Raw genomic sequence first — 17,168 nt, 5'->3', positions numbered from 1 at the left:
ACAAAAAATATAATTGCAGGGTATCATTATTATTAAAAGAACGCGGGAAACTTACAGAAGACCAGATGGTCTTGTCATCAAGAAACCGCTTGTACTAGTAATATTTTTTGTATTTTTGTTTTTACATTTTTTTTAGTTTCACAAAATATAATGGTAGTTCATTTTATATTGGATTTACATATAATTAAATGTAAGATAATAAATAATTGATAAATGCTAGATTTTGTACACATAAATTTATGATTAGGCATAAATAAAATTACTTTTGATTTATATATTTTTTATATTAATATTTGTTATTGAAATTTTTTGGGATTTTCGTTTCAACGTTAATTTTGGCTCTAGTTTCAGTATTAGTTTAGTGTAAGTTCATATAATTGTTTATATTTAAAACGAATTTTTTTAGTAAGATTTTCAAACAATTTAGGCTATCTAATTTTGTAATTATGGCATTTCTGGATCTCAGTTTATTATAGAGATAGGGACCGCGATATGAAATTGTGAAACGCGATAGTTTTGTTTTTCTAAACGGTATATTAAAGTTTCCTACTTCTCGAGTGTCATATCTATTTCTATTGCTTTTAAAGAAATCATTTGAGAAATGTGATGGGACAAGCCCGAGTTTATATTTCAGCATAAACAATAAGTTTTGATAAATGTTTATTCTATAGACGTTTAGTGCATTAAGAAGTTTTAACAAAGGTTCAGCATGAGTGAATTTGTCTTTTTTATAGACAATTCTAACGGCATGTTTTTGACGTCGATAAAGTGATTTCAAATTGGATTTATTGGTACTTGCCCATGCTATATTACCATATGTATAATAGGTCTGTATAAATGAGAAATAAAGATGTTTTAGATTTTCTTGGGATGACATTGGTCTAGCTTTGTATAGCACGCCAATGTTTTTGGTTATTTTAGTATTTAAATAGTCAATGTGTGCTTTCCATGAAATATTTTCGTCAATTAGTAAACCTAGAAATTTTGTTATTGAGGTTCTTTCAATATTTTTGTTTTCTATTTTTACCAATGGTAATATATTAGGTATTTTTTTTCTTTTTTGGTTGGGATGGAATAAAATGTAATTGGTTTTTTCTGTGTTTAAAGATAATTTATTAGATTTTAGCCAGATATTAAGTTTTTCAAGTTCGATTTTCGTTGTTTCAAAGAGTTCTTTAATAGACTGAGATGAATAAAATAAATTAGTATCATCTGCAAACATTATTACATCAAGTTTGTTTAAGACTTTCGGAAGATCGTTAATGTATATTAAGAACAATAAGGGAGCTAGAATGGAACCTTGGGGAACGCCACATTTAATCTTAAGCAATTTTGAACAGATATTTTCATCAGTATTAACACATTGCTGTCTGTTTAGCAAAAAAATTTTAAACCAGAGTAATGCAACATTTTTTACGCCATATTTTTTACGCCATATTTTTTCCAATTTTTTGAGCAGGATAGCATGATCAACAGTATCGAATGCTTTCGATAAATCTATAAAGATTCCTAAAACAAATTCTTTATTAACAAATGAGTAGTTGATGCTATTTACAAGATCTACGATTGCATGTTCGGTTGCATGTTGCTTTTGAAAGCCGAATTGTTTGTATTTAAGATGTTGTTGTTTGTTATATATTGGTATAATTTATTATAAATTATTCGTTCGAGGAGTTTTGAGAATACAGGAAGAATTGAGATTGGTCTATAATTGTTTAGTAAGTATGGTTCTCCAGTTTTATATATTGGTACAATTTTTGCAATTTTCAATTTCTCTGGAACGGTTCCTGTTGCAATTAAAGATTTAAATATTTCGAAGAGGGTTTCTTTATTATCGGAAAGATACTCATTACAATATTGCTACAAATTTCATCAATTCCTGGTGCTTTGTTGATTTTTAAAAGTTTTTTGCATTTTCGAGTTCTTCATAGCATGATCCGTTGAAAGTTAGTTCGTTATTTAGATCAGTAAAATAATTTTCAAAGGAGTTATTTGCGGTTTGAAAGGAGTTATTTTAGACGCCATGTTAGGGCATATTTGCGAAGAAATTGTTGAATTGTTCGGCAATAGAGTTCTTATCGTTGCGTTCTATTTCATTTATAATAATTCTATCTGGTAAGCTGTTTGTTTTTATATACTTTTTTCCGATTATTTCTTTCATGATGTTCCATGTTTTTTTGGTATCTCCATTTGTTTTTTGAAGTAATTTAGAATAATAACCTTTTTAGAATGTTTTCTGATTTTTTCGAAAAGATTTTTATATTGTTTATAAGTAGATAGGTTTTCTTCATTTCTGTTTTTCAAATATTTAACATATAGTCTTTGTTTAGTTTTTGAAGATTTTTTGATTCCGCTGGTGATCCATGGACAGCTCAAATGTTTTACTTTTATTTCTTTTTCTTTGATTGGAAAATGATTATTATAGTGTTTAAGAAAAATATCTGTGAAAGTATTATATGCAGAGTTTGTGTTCCCAAGCTTACATTCTTGATACACTTTAACCCAATCTACTGCCGATAGTGCGTCTTTAAAACATTTAATAGAATTTTTATTTATTTTTTTTTTATAAATTTTTTTTTTCGAGTTATTATTTATTTTTGTATCATGTTTTATTGTAAAGTAAACTGGAAAATGATCTGTTATATCAATTTTTATTATTCCTGCTTTTAAGGAGGTATCTAGAAATGAGTTTGTTATTATGTTATCTTTAGCAGAAATAGTATTCGAGGTTACCCGTGTGGGTTTATTAATAATTGGTAAAATACAATGTTGAAACATGTTATCAAAAAATAATTTAGTGATCGGACACTCTTTGTATTTTAAACAATCTATGTTTAAGTCCCCGATACAGAACAACTTTTTTTGCTCTTTATTGATTTTAAGAAAAATTTCTTCTAGATAATTAGAGCATTTTTTAATATTACCTTCAGGTGGCCTATAACAGGTAGAGACTATAATATTTTTAAATTTGGAGTTGATGATCTCTATTGTAAAGACCTCACTATCGGGGTTAGAAATGGAGTGATCTTTTCTCACTTTTATCACTTGATCATTCCGAACATAAGTTGCAATCCCTCCTCCTTTTTTGTATGCTTTCCTTTCAAAAGATAATAATTTATAATTTGGAATTTGAAAGTTAGAGTTATTTTGGATTGATTCATCAGAACACCAAGTTTCTGTTAGACAAATCATACTTTTATCATAATTTAGAACGCGTTTACTCAGTAAAACAAAAGTGTTGCGCTATTTTTTTAAATCTCGTAGAAATATTTAATCGTATTTTAAAATGGCGTAATTTACCTTCGCTTCTTAGTTTTTTAACTTCTTTTCAGAGCTTTCTTCGATGATATATTGTTTCTTGAGCGAAGTCTTCATTTATGTATAGGCCAGTTCCTTTAAGATACTTTACAGCATTGAGAATTTTGTTTTTGTCTTGGAATTTTAAAAGTTTTATAACTAATGTTCTTGGTTTCTTGTTGTCTTTAAATTGTCCGATACGATGAGCTCGTTCAATCACTACTTCGCTTTGTATTTTCAGTTTTGTTTTGAAAATTTCTTTAACAGCTTTTTCGCAGTCTTTCCAACTTTCGCCTAGTGTTTCTTGTATTCCATCTATTCTTAAGTTGTTTCTTCTCGATCGATTTTCTAGATCTATGGATTTTTTATATAATGAATTGATTTCTTTGACGTAGTATTTCTTTATTTGTGATATTTTTTCCGAGATGTTATTTTCTTGAAAATTTAGGCTGTCTTTAATGTCACGTAGGTCTTTTTCTATATTTGATATTTTACATTTGTTGTTATTAATGTCATTCTCTAGCATGTCTAATCTATCTGTGATAATTTTGAGATTTGCACTGATTATTGAGGTAAATGATTTTTCCTGGTCTTTTAATAAGCATTCCGTTTCTTTGAGAATACTTTTTTTATGTTCTTCAAGCTTACTAGAAATCATTTTTTCGATGTTTTTCATCGTAATATCTATTTTTTTATGTAAAAACTTTTCGCTATTAAATAACACGTCTTTCTTTCGCAAAAGCCAGAGCGCCAAAAAAAAGCCTATTTATATATATATTTATATTATATATAAATTATATATATATATAAATAAATTATATATATATAAATTATATATATATATAAATTATATATATATATAAATTATATATATATATATATATATATATATATATATATATATATATATATATATATATATATATATATATATATATATATATATATACATATATATATATATTTATATATGTATATATATTTATATATATATACATATATATTTTCAGAAAGTTTTTTCCATATATTATGTTGACTAAAAGTAAAAATTAAAATGCAAGACCGGAATTTTTTTATTTATTAATTGATAGACTACCTGCCCCAACCAAACCCTCAGTCGATGTAGCAACACTCTCTTGCGGGTCAGGCTAAAAGATAGTAGATGTAGCAGCACTCCGTTGCGAGTCAGGCTATTTGTCAGTCGATGTAGCAGCACTCCCTAGCGAGTCAGGCTATAAGATAGTCGATGTAGCAACACTCCGCGCATGATTTACAGTAAAAAAAAATAAAATCATTTTATTAAAAAAATAAAAAATAAAAACATTTTATTAAAAAAAATAAAAACATTGTTTATATTGTTAAAAACATTCAGAATATTTTTTAAAACATTCTGGTCAATTAAATTTGCGTTTTTGTGGTTTTATTAAAAATCGATTAATTTGTAATTCGTCCTTTAAAAAGTCGTTTAGTGATTATGACTCTAGTTTAGGCGATTCCCAGGTGAAATCTGAAGTGGTAGTTTTCTTTAAACCATTATTTTTCTTTTTGGTTATATTTTAGGAACTAGTTTTATTTTATTTTTTAACATTTTGTTAATCTACTTGTAACTTTTTATAAGTGTACTTTATAAATGTGATGATGAAATAAATGTGAATTATTTTCTTAAACCTCTAGGTTAACAAACTTTCTAAAATTAGAGGTGAAACTATTTAAAAAAATACAAAAAATGTGATGAAAAGGTTAGTTGCTAAGGAAGTTATTTTAAGTATATGGGTTTAATTTAACCTTAGGAAGTTCAAATTTATGTGTATATATATATATATATATATATATATATATATATATATTATATATATATATATATATATATATATATATATATATATATATATATATACATATATGTATACATATATATATATATATATATATATATATATATATATATATATATATATATATATATATATATATATATATATATATATATATATATATATAAAGCACTATGACGTCACACTGATTTAGGGATAGTTGAGGGCTTCAGTACATACATCGACTGATTTAGGGAGAACTCGCAAGGGAGTTGATAACATATCGAAGAGTTTGGGTTGGGTCAGGGATTATTATTCCTTTTCATTATTATTCCTTTTCCTTCTTCTTTTTCTACTAAAAGTTACTTAAAGAAAGGTAAGCAATTTCATCACGTTTTGCTTACCTATACATGCAGATCTTTATATATATATATATATATATATATATATATATATATATATATATATATATATATATATATATATATATATATATATATATATATATATGTATATATATATATATATATATATATATATATATATATATATATATATATATATATATATATTTATATATATATATATATATATATATATATATATATATATATATATATATATATGAAATGTTTTCCATACGTACAAGTTTATAAATATATATAATATATTTGATTTTTAGGCTTTTTTAGCCATCACTTAAACAAAAATTAAAAAAAGTTTCCAAAATAATTAAAACTAAAAAATAAAAAGCAACTCAGATGAAAGCAAATTAAGAGCGAAAAATAGGTGGGGGGGGGGGGGGAATATTCCGGACTTTTTCCGCAAACAATTTTTCGGATTTTTCAAATTTGACCTGAATGATCTATTATATATATGTATAATTTTTATTGAAATTGACCTATTTCTACTTTTGGGCTACCTAACCTGATATTGTATTAAAGTTTAATGTATTTATAAAAATAATAACTTTTTGTTGTAGGTTGATGACAAATGGTTTACAATCAAAGTTCAACATAGCTGGCGGCAAGGGTAAAGAGAAATTTGAAGGCACAAACATTTGCAAGGTTGTTGTTGGTAAGTCATAAGTAATGTTATCTGTTATTGAAAAACACAATTTGATGCTTTGGTGCTGCTTTAATTTCAAGTTCTTTTTTTTAAAGAGAGCGTCATGCTTAGTAAAATGACTGCTACGGTTGCTGAAGTCAATACAGATATCATGAGTTTGTTGAAATATGCACCCGACAGATCCAATGGTGGTGGTCGGTGCGTAAATGACGATTCGATTATGTTAATATAAAATGTATAGATAAAATGTTAAAATTCTATCTATTTCTTATATAAACTCCCTTAAAATAATTTTTGAACATACTTTTAGCGCAAAATATTGCTTTTTTATTGTCTTATTTTATCGCAATCCAAGTCGAGACAATTTAACATGTTAACGATGACAATTTAACATGGCTGCAGCCTATTGGATATAAGTTATATCCAATAGGCTGTATAATTTTTATCAAATGACCAAAATTTAACGTTGAAATTAGGTTGTTTCAACGTTGTTCTAACGTCTTATCGACAATATATCAACCATCTATGGTTGATATATTGTCGATAAGACGTTAAAACAACGTAATTTCAACGTTGAACTTTTAATTTTCATTTTATCGAAGTTGAAATATGGATGATATGTAGTCGATAAGACGTTAGAACAACGTTGAAACAACGTTTTCGTCGACGTTGTTTCAACGTTGTGGTTTTCAACGTCGGATTTTGTTTCCAATTCCACCAAATTTCAACGTTGTTTCAACATTGTATTTTGTCGGTTTGCGACGTTGTTTCAAAGTTATTTCAACGTAATTGTGCCCACTGGGCTGCTATTTAATTTTATTTAATCCCGAATTATCAGCTCAAATACCAGACTGTCTGGTTTAAAACTGCAGTTTTGAAAGATAGCACCATGGTGTTGTCTTTATGTTGGCATACAGTTTAATTTAATATATTAACACCGCACGCGACACGAGAGCTGGTTCAAACAAAAGCAAACCAAAATAATTTACAGCCAGAAAGCGAAAATCACAGCCACCAAAAGCAAAACACTAACGTACCCAGTGTTGTTGCACTCTGTCACACCTATTGGTGGACATATTGAGCTAATCCATATTTATGCATTAAGTGCTGCTTTTGCAATGCTAATTCATTCTGTTTTTTCTGCTGATGACAGTTTCTGCAACTTTGCACATCCTTACACTGTAGTTGGTTATGGACAAATTGTTAGGAAATAATTGGATTCTGAAACTGGAGTAGGGTAGAGCGGGGCATATTGGGAAAGTGGGGCATAACGGGACAGTTATGCCAAACGGGACAGCTATGCCTAAAGCCTTATATCTCAGCTAAAAGTTACTTTTTTTTCAAAAAAAAAAATTGATCAAACGTTTTAAATTATTGTGTTTCCTTTTTGAAAAAAATGGTTAATTTTAGAAATACAAAATGGATTACATGTACCAAAATGCAGTAAGTTTGCGAAAAATAAAATTTGCATATTTTCTTAAACGATACAACGACAAAAAATTTATCTTGAACTATTGCTAATTTGCTTTATTCATAAAAAGTTTATATTTTTCAGAAAGTATTTTTTATCTTCTTTTAGATTATGGTTTTTAAAAAATATCTGGAGTTGAACTTTTTGAATAGTATTAATTTCAGTAAAATGACTTTTGTGGGGCATATCAAGACAAGAAATTATTTATATAATTAGGGCTGCCATTGTCCTGATCTTTTCGCTGGAGAACGCGATAAAAGTTTTAATTTTAATTAGTTTAGCGCTGGGCTCTCCTCCGTAAAAATCAGGACATGGTAGCCCTATATATAATTAACTACATTATTACCATTTCGTGATGCTGTTTACAGTTTGATGATTTTATTTTTAATCAAAAATATTATTTTTATTATTTAGAAAAGCAATATTAGTAACGAATTCAAAGAAATTCTTATTTTTATGACTTAACCTCGATTATTAATAGTGTTTAATGTAAACAAAGAAGGTAAAAAATTATATAAGAAAGATCAACCATCCAAAATGAGATGAAATGCAGTTTTAGCTGTGAATGAAAAGAAACTTAGAATTAAAAAAACTGCTGATATATATTGCATATTTAAATCTGCTCAACATTCGCATATTGCGAATAAACCAGCTCAGCATCAAAAATGTTGCCAAATAGTTTTAGGATATTTTTGTATGATTTAAGTATTCCAGACATTTTTTGTTTAATTTTAAATTTAGTAATAGTTACTAATTTAATAGTATACTCTAGTTTTCGCTTACTTAATTTTTAGAACAATTTCTTAAGTTTGTTTATTTAATAAAATTTTATAATAAAACAGAAAAAGTTTTATTTATTTTGTTTTTTTTGTGTGTGTGTGTGTGTGTGTGTGTGTGTGTGTGTGTGTGTGTGTGTGTGTGTGTGTGTGTGTGTGTGTGTGTGTGTGTGTGTGTGTGTGTGGTGTATGAGTGTATCGGTGTGTAGTTTATATGGGTATGTTACTTTTTTGAAAGTTTAATATCTGAACATGTTTAGATAATAAATAGCCTTCATTTTTTATCATTTTTAAAGCTTTAAAATTAACAAATAACTTCTGCTTTTTAACTGTTCCGTTTTGCCCCACCCACTTGCAAATTGTAAAATTTTTGCTTGTTTAGAGTTTCGTTACTTTGGTTGTCGTAACTTATTTTTAGAAATTGTTTTTTTTTACTTTTTCTTGTATCAATGAATTTTAGGAAATTTATAAAGAACAGTGTTAACTATGATTAGTTTATCTGCAACTAGTATTTGTTTCTTAAGTGTCCTTATATGCCCAGCTCTAACCTACTATGGACATGTTCCAGTGAAGAAACAAAAGAACATAACCATATTGAACAATCATTTATACAGAATATCAAACTATAGTACATAGCCATACAGAGTGGCCAACTATATCTGAAATGTGCGGTTGACTGGACTCAACTACTAATAGAGCTAATCTCAAAAATTTGGAATCTGGTACAAGTTCAACAAAAAGTAAGTGTCATGTTAATGCTTTTATATATTAATGCTTTATATATATATCTATATATATATATATATATATATATATATATATATATATATATATATATATTAGACCATTTCAAAATAGTATATAAAATATATAGTTATAAAATATATGGTTTGTGGTCAGGAAAATAAGCTAAAAATTATAAGCTTAAGTAATGTGTTTTAGTGACTGCTCAAGAGATTCAAAGTTGTAACAAAAATGGTGAGAAAACAGTAAACATTCTTATCCCATATGTTTGATTAAATATAAATATTACAACATGTTTAAGTGTGTTATATAATGTGTTATTAAAGTTATCACAACAGTAATGAATGATCTCTTGCTATTCTGCTTTAAATTTTTTCTTTAATGGAATGATCAGCTTTCTGTGACATTCAACCATCTAAAATATTGACTGCCATTCAGATTCATCAAGTGTTAGCACATTATTGAAGTCTGTTGCTAACTTAACAGCACACTCATTGGTGACTCTCATGCTTGTTATTTTTTGCTTGGCAGCAAGATAGACAAGACAGAAAACCCATGCAGCAGGATTATAAGTAAGAAAAATTGGTTCATTTTTAAGCACAGTGAACAGATTCATTGGTCTTTGAGAAACAAAATCTGACAAAGACTTTTCCTGAAAGTGGTCAACTTATTTTAAATCAACTCTTTTGAGATCAGTTTTCATTGTGGTGTCTTCAGAGCAACAATCGTAGTTTCTTTATTGCTATTTCGAACCACGTCAGAAAATAATGCTAAAGTTTAATCGAATCTTCGCTCAAATACCACACATAAATACGACAAAGGCCTTGTAGTTTATATGCAGTGAGTTTGAATTGTCAACGGAACAAATAGATTTTAAGACTGTATATTCCTTTTGCCATCCACCGGGCACAATGACACGCCTCTGGAGGGCTGAAATAAGTTACATCATCATTTTCACCCAGTGCAATTAGTGTCAGTTGGATGAGCTCCAGGTAATCTTTTTGTGGTTTATTTTAAAGGGAGAGTTTTGATTTCTAAAGAATTCTGACATATTTTTCTTCTTCTGGTTTAGCCATACACATTCACCAGCTATAAATTCAGATTTGACTTTAATGTCAGAAGCTTCAATTGTACTGTATTGGGTAGTGTCGATAAGTTTCCAGTGTTCCTTGAACCGACAAAATATTCCAATCTGTGGTATTGAAGAATGGAAAAACTGGTCAAATATTGCAGCCAAAATAATTTCAAGGATACGATGTCTGCAGGCTAAAAAAAGTAAACGTTTCTCATATGCCTACTGAATGATAGTAATTGTACCGCTGTGAACACCAGTGTTTGAACTTGTTTGAACTGCCAACCAATCTGGAACATCTTTCCATTTTTTCAATACTTTAACAACCGAGTTTCTCATAAGCTCACGGAAATCATATTCACGGAAAGTTTATGAGTAGCTAATAGTTTTTCTACATTTAAACCTGATATAATAATTGTCAAAATGAGAAATTAGGGGGATATTTGGCACAAATGCTTTTGAATGTTTTGAGCTATAACTTTTCTAACTGTTTTACGAGCTCTGTATATTGAGCTTGCAGATAGAGTCATATCTTTTATGTCAATACTAACAGCTTTGAGGACTGGCAGAACAATGTGCATAGCCTGTACCAATGTAGTTTTTGTACAATCAAGACTAGCAATAAATAATGAGCTTTCAATAACACTATGTGGCTTTAGTGCTAATTTTTTATTTTGTTTAGTTAGAGTTTCAATAGGATTGTTTTCTAAAATAACAGTCTTTTTAGTCTTTTGCTGGTGATACTTGCTAAATAACAGCTTCTCATCACCAGATTCTTCATATTCTGAATCTGAATTTTATTTAACCGATCCTGTCTTAGTATATTTTTTCTTTTCAGTTGCCTTTTTTTTTTTGCAATGTTTTTCTTGGAAATGCCGATACACTTGTTTTTGTTTGCATTCTTTAAATTCTAAATCTTCCGCACCAATTGCCATTTTCCTTTTTTCTTTATGGTCTTGTTGAAACATTGTATCCTTTGGAATTTTTATAAGTCTGTCACAATCTGCATGGGCCACATCAAATAGCTTATTAAACTTGTTTATCAAATCAGTTTCCAATTTTAACTGCTTTTTAGTTATGCGAGACTTGTTCTTTCCTATTTTAACTTAAGAGTTATACAATACTTTTAGCTTAGCAATAGCTTTTAGTTTAGCAAAAGCTTTGCTGTCCTTTTTTATGTTGTCGGAACATTGGTAATAAACCAAACTTGTAAATCCTCATCAATAGTATTAGAGCAGCTTTGTGAAAGTTCCATTTTGTTTGTCTTTAAGTCATAAAAGAGGCGACGTAGGACAAGACAAACTGTGGGCAAACAGCTTGAACAACTTATTTTATTAGAACTGGTAATTGATGACTAATTAGCCGCACATTAGTGTCACATCTTGTTTTAATAACGTTCTTCTTTGACATTTTGACTTTTATTTTTTTCACTAAAAATTCAAATTATATATAAGATACATATTCACATAAAAACATATATTTTTTGTCATTAATTAAGTTCATTGAAACTTAGATAAATTGGCTTTTTTCCCTAAGGAGTACCTAGATCCAATTAAAACATAGTTGTAAACAAAAGTTAAATTAACACTATGCAGTATACAAATGAGTTATTTTATCAAATTTAGTAGATAAGTTGACTAAAGCAGATAAATAAAGTTAATTGAGCTGTCACTGGTTCGAATAAGGTCATAAAATTTTTTTAGTTATTTTTTTCATCAATTAACATTATTTAAGCACCTAGCCAATTAACTTTTAAAATATGTTTTTTTTTTGAACTGGTCTAATATATATATATATATATATATATATATATATATATATATATATATATATATATATATATATATATATATATATATATATATATATATATATATATATATATATATATATATATATATATATATATAAATTAGTAAAAACACTTATCTAATTTTTGATTACTTCAACACTGTGTTTCACCATCAGTAGGTTCATCAGGAAGATTCTTCCTGATGAACCTACTTCCTATATATATATATAAAACATATGATTTATAGAAATTCTATAGCATTTCTATATAATTTTTATAGAATGTCTATTAATTTCTATAGAAATTGCTATACAATAACAAATTACAATAACAAATATAAAAAAATTTAGAAGTATAAAAATAAAAACATAATAAATAGAACGCGGAGACTCGCAGAAGATCTTTAGGTCTTATCATCGAGAACCGCTCGTAAATATTAATTACATTATACTAACATTTAATAAAGAATAAACAAAAATGCAAAGAAATAATTTGCGAAAAACAAAAATTTCGTAAGAATATATAAATAAATTTGTAAAGAATTTATAATTGATTCTTATATATAAATACAAAGTTTGTATTAAATAGTACTTATTTCATAAACACATAAATAGTGAATCCGATATTATTGTATATTACATTATATAATAAGTTTCATATTTTCATAAAATGTTAAAAATATAAAGATAAGTCTTCAAAAGATAAAATTATTTCTTTCAGTTTTTTTGTGAATGAAATATAATTCTATTCATGGGAAAAATCAAAATTTTTGTTCCAAAGAAAAGCTCCTCTTAATGCGATACATGACTTTCCAAAATTAGTTAGAGAAAAAGGTTGCCGAACTAGATTATCATTTCTTAAGTTATATTTATTTGTTTCTTTCAAGGTATATAAGTTATGAAAAGAAACAGGAGAAGCGTTAGTTTTACATTTATACATAAAACAAAGTATATTACAAATATTCAGTTGATAAATATTAGGAATTTACATTTGAAATAAAAGTGGTTTGGCATGGCATCGATCTTTATAATTGATAAGACGAGCAATATGCTTTTGCTGACGATAAAGAGGTTGCAGTTTAGATTTGTTGGTATTAACCCAGGCAATGTTTGCATAATTTATATGACAGTGCACAGTGGGCCAGAATGCACTTTTACTGGACAAAATTCATAACTAATTTAATATTAGAGCTATATTCACTAAAATTAGTATGAGTACTAATATGATGTCTGCGCTTTTTATGAAGGTAATATTTTTTTATTTCGTTGCTATGGATACCTTTATTTTGCTTAGCAACAACCTACTTTTGTTATCTGCAGATATTTTATAAGTGCTATATTCACTAAATTTGGCATGAGTACCAATATGAGATCACACTTCTTACAAAAGTGATAATTTTTTAAATTTAGTTGTTATGGATACTTATATAAGGTGTATACAAGTTTGATTAATGATTATTGTCTTTTAGAAGAAGAGTAGCACGAATGCAAACAAGCGAAACTACGACGGAAAATGAGAGCAATGATTCAGGACATGGAAATATTCCAAGCCCAGCAACCAACATCGGAATGGAATCAGGTAGCAGCAAATTACTTAGCAAGTTTGGATGCCGACCTATTCATATTATGTTGTCATCTGTTGGTAAAAATGTCCAAAAATTTGGTAAACCCATTATCTGCGCCGCACATGAGGGATGTAATCGAGGATACCATTATCACCTCGTGCTCCTACTTCCATTCGATAGATCTACTAACTCTTTCCAAATTGACCCCGGAGTGGTTACAAGGAGTAATTTCACAGAGGTTGGACGGGGCAGGTAAATTAAATAATTATTTATATAATTAAAATAAAATTTATAAATTATTATATATGAATGTATATGTATATAGGTGTAGAGATTGCGGAATATCGTCTTCGCTTGCAGACAATACAATCTGTGTTAGCGATAACAGAACCCACTTCATGGTTAAATGCGACGGCTGTGTTCGTACTGGGCGCTCAGCTAACTCTAAAAAATGTAGCCAGTGTGGTGAATCTACTGAGGTCAAAGTTATACAGTCAGCAGAGTATTTCACAAATACAATTAATTACATCTGGCGCAGAGTTGGTTATAAACCAACAATGTGCAAAGATAATTGCAACGACTGTGCGCAGTGTTTGTCGTATGAACCCCAAATTAAAACAAGTGGGATTGTTAAGCTACTTTCCTCCGACGAATACGACGACTGTACCTACGAAGATCACATGTACTACCTCAACGAAAAAATTAGAAGAAAACTTGAATATGAATCTGAAAGACAGCAACAATTCTTTAAAAAGAACTAAAGACAAGGTACACAAATCTGTTTATTGTACAAATTTCTCCGACTTAGTATTTGATGATAAACCTAATATTGAATTAAAATTAAGCGAATTTAATGATTTTACTTCTTTATTTCTAAAATATAACATAACATCCTATTCTATGCTTTTATATTACTTAAAAAAAGATAATGATTTCTCTAAGGCTCATTCAAAATTACCCCCTAATAATACTAATAATATTATAAATAAATTATATACAAGAAGTCAATCAAATTTTCAAGTTATACCTTTTCATAATATAATGAGAAGACATATAGTAGATTCAAATATCACAGTTACACGTTTAGTAGGTTTATTAATTAGTTTTTTAAAAAATATATCTTGTACTAATGGTTATAATTCTATGTATTTTTTTGATAGTATATTTGACGTATTAACTTTAAAAGATTCTAAAAAAATAACTTTATTTTTAATTGGAAAGAGTAATGCAGGAAAAAGTTTTATTACTAATATATTAACCAGTGTTTATAAGAAATACGAAGTCGGAGGAATTTTAAATCCTAACAATGATCGATTGTCTGAATTTTGGTTACAAAGTTGTATATTTACACATATAAAAAAATGTGAAGAGTTAATAATTACAACTCCTTCAATAGCTCAAGAATTTAAAAAATTATTTGAAGGCAATCCATCATTGTTAGGAAATGTAAAGTACAAAGATAACATGATTGTACCGAAAACTCCTATAATAATTTCTGCAAATGGTAATAGTGTTGAGGATATTTGGGCTTATGTTTCAAGTGAAAAAGACGCTTTTAAAAACAGATGTTATATATTTCTATTAAGGACAGAAATAACGAAAATGATACAGGAACAACATCTGAAATTGATTTGGAAACATCGAAAATCTATAATTGCACGTATGTACGAGATATACCTAAAAAGATGTTTGTTAAGACAAGAAAAAGCAACTTCAACAAAGGACGACTTAGAAGGCTACAGCGACGAGGAAGCTACGGCAATATATCTTTGAAAGATTGTACAATTAATATAACAAATTTTTATGCTTAAATATATATTCTTATTTTAAATTTTTTTAATTCCATTAATTACAATAGGGTAACATTTCGGTATATAATAATTAAAAGTACTCTCTTGATCAACAAAGTCCTCTTGATTATAAATATCGGAAAAATAATTAATTGTTTTTAAATCATCTTTTAATAGACTTGGTTTATCGAATAATATATGATCCTCTGCAACAGTTTGATATTTACGATAAATGTTTTCAGGATAACCTTCCCTTTTAGATAACAGCACTTCAAAAGTATGTTCAACAGTGACATTAAACGTTACCGTAATAGGTATATTATTACCATCACCACCTAATAATTGATTTGGCCAAAAATAAATAGGCTTCATTAAATGATTTTCAAAATAATGTTGACTGTAAGAAGTAGGATAAGGCGATGTTTTTTGTCCACTAAAGCCTGGGACTTGATTAAACTTTTTATAAACTCTTCGTTTAAAAGGATCAGCATCACTATAATTATCAACATCATTATTTATCATTGTTTGAGCACCTTCAAAATCCATATCATAATAAGTTTTTTCAAAATCTCTAAATAATATTTCGCCTGCTTTATTTGCTGTTACGTTAGTTTGATCCACCAATAAATCATTAATCTTTTTTCTTTGTTCATAAGTACAAAAGTTTACATGAGGATGTCTAACATAACCACCTAAATAGTCAAATCTAGGATAGGTTCGTAGTTCAACTTCCGCATCAGCATCCCAACTAAATATTTTATCCCATGGTTTATCAGAATCTTTATAAAAAATATCATTATTACATAAATAATCACGAGGTAAACGCCAAGGCGAATCCATATGTAAATTATGTTCCCATTCAAAAAATCCAAATGTATTACGACCTGCAATTTTCGTCATCCAACAAGGATCTCTTCGATTAACTTGTATCATAGATGCACTATCAAAACCAGTATATAAATGCCTATTAGGTGGAGTAGTATAAGTTAAACCATCTTGTCCATAAGTTTGACTATACCAATAATCAGCATCACTTTTGGATTGAAAAACAGAAGTATGAATAGGAGATTGTTCACCAGCTGCAAAGAATAACATTTCCCAATCACCGGCCTCTTTTTGTAATTCTAATGCATTAGTACCAGGATTTTTTAAAAAAGCTCTACCAGTATCAAATTTAACAGTAGCTTTATAAGGACGCCATTTGAAAACATTTCTACTCATTTCCCTTAATGATTCATATGGATGAATACAAGGAGATTCCCATGGTATATAAAAAGGTACATCAGTAGTATTATCAACTTTTATTTGATAAACAGTTTTAACAGTACGTAATTGCTTATAATGAAGATCACCACCATGAATATTACTATTTTCAGCTCTCATAGGATGACCACTACGATTCTCAGTAACCAAAGCACTACCAGAATCAGAAGGTGTTGCCGAAATACCAGGTATTGAAGGCATATCAGGAGATGAAAATAAATTTGGAGACATAGGTGATTGTCTTGGTCTTTTATGGCCAACTACACCATGTGAAGGAGTAGGGGTATCCATAATAGCGCCTGCACCACCTCCATGACGATTAGTATACGTATCATAAAAATCTTTTACAACATTGAACATATCCTCTATACCAGCTTGAGTAGCCATAATTAAATATGACTAATAAATTATGAATATTTATAGTATATTCCGGTTCTGCATAATACTCGGCCGAAACTTATCACAACAATATACATATAGACCAAACCAAAAGACCTACCCATCTCCCCAAATAGGT

The 17,168-nt window shown here is 28.3% G+C and overlaps 1 protein-coding gene across 2 annotated transcripts; it reads left to right on the top strand.

Annotated features, from left to right (window-relative positions):
- On the top strand, positions 1 to 15,429 carry LOC136081610 (uncharacterized). Of its 2 annotated transcripts, XM_065799062.1 has the most exons (4): positions 1 to 97; positions 6,094 to 9,166; positions 13,503 to 13,850; positions 13,924 to 15,429. In XM_065799062.1, exons 3-4 carry the CDS (start codon positions 13,547 to 13,549, stop codon positions 15,369 to 15,371), a joined length of 1,752 nt encoding a protein of 583 aa, XP_065655134.1. In that variant the 5' UTR covers positions 1 to 97; positions 6,094 to 9,166; positions 13,503 to 13,546; the 3' UTR covers positions 15,372 to 15,429. The 2 variants fall into 2 exon arrangements, with proteins under 2 accessions (XP_065655134.1, XP_065655135.1); XM_065799063.1 differs by lacking the exons at positions 1 to 97; positions 6,094 to 9,166 and having other exon boundaries at positions 12,362 to 13,850.
- Positions 15,430 to 17,168: the final 1,739 nt, after the last annotated feature.

This window comes from Hydra vulgaris, chromosome 06 (genome assembly GCF_038396675.1).
Source record: "Hydra vulgaris chromosome 06, alternate assembly HydraT2T_AEP".
NCBI classification, from domain to species: Eukaryota; Metazoa; Cnidaria; class Hydrozoa; order Anthoathecata; family Hydridae; genus Hydra; species Hydra vulgaris.
Note: the sequence above shows the minus strand (reverse complement) of the source record. Positions and strands in the feature narration are given on the sequence as shown.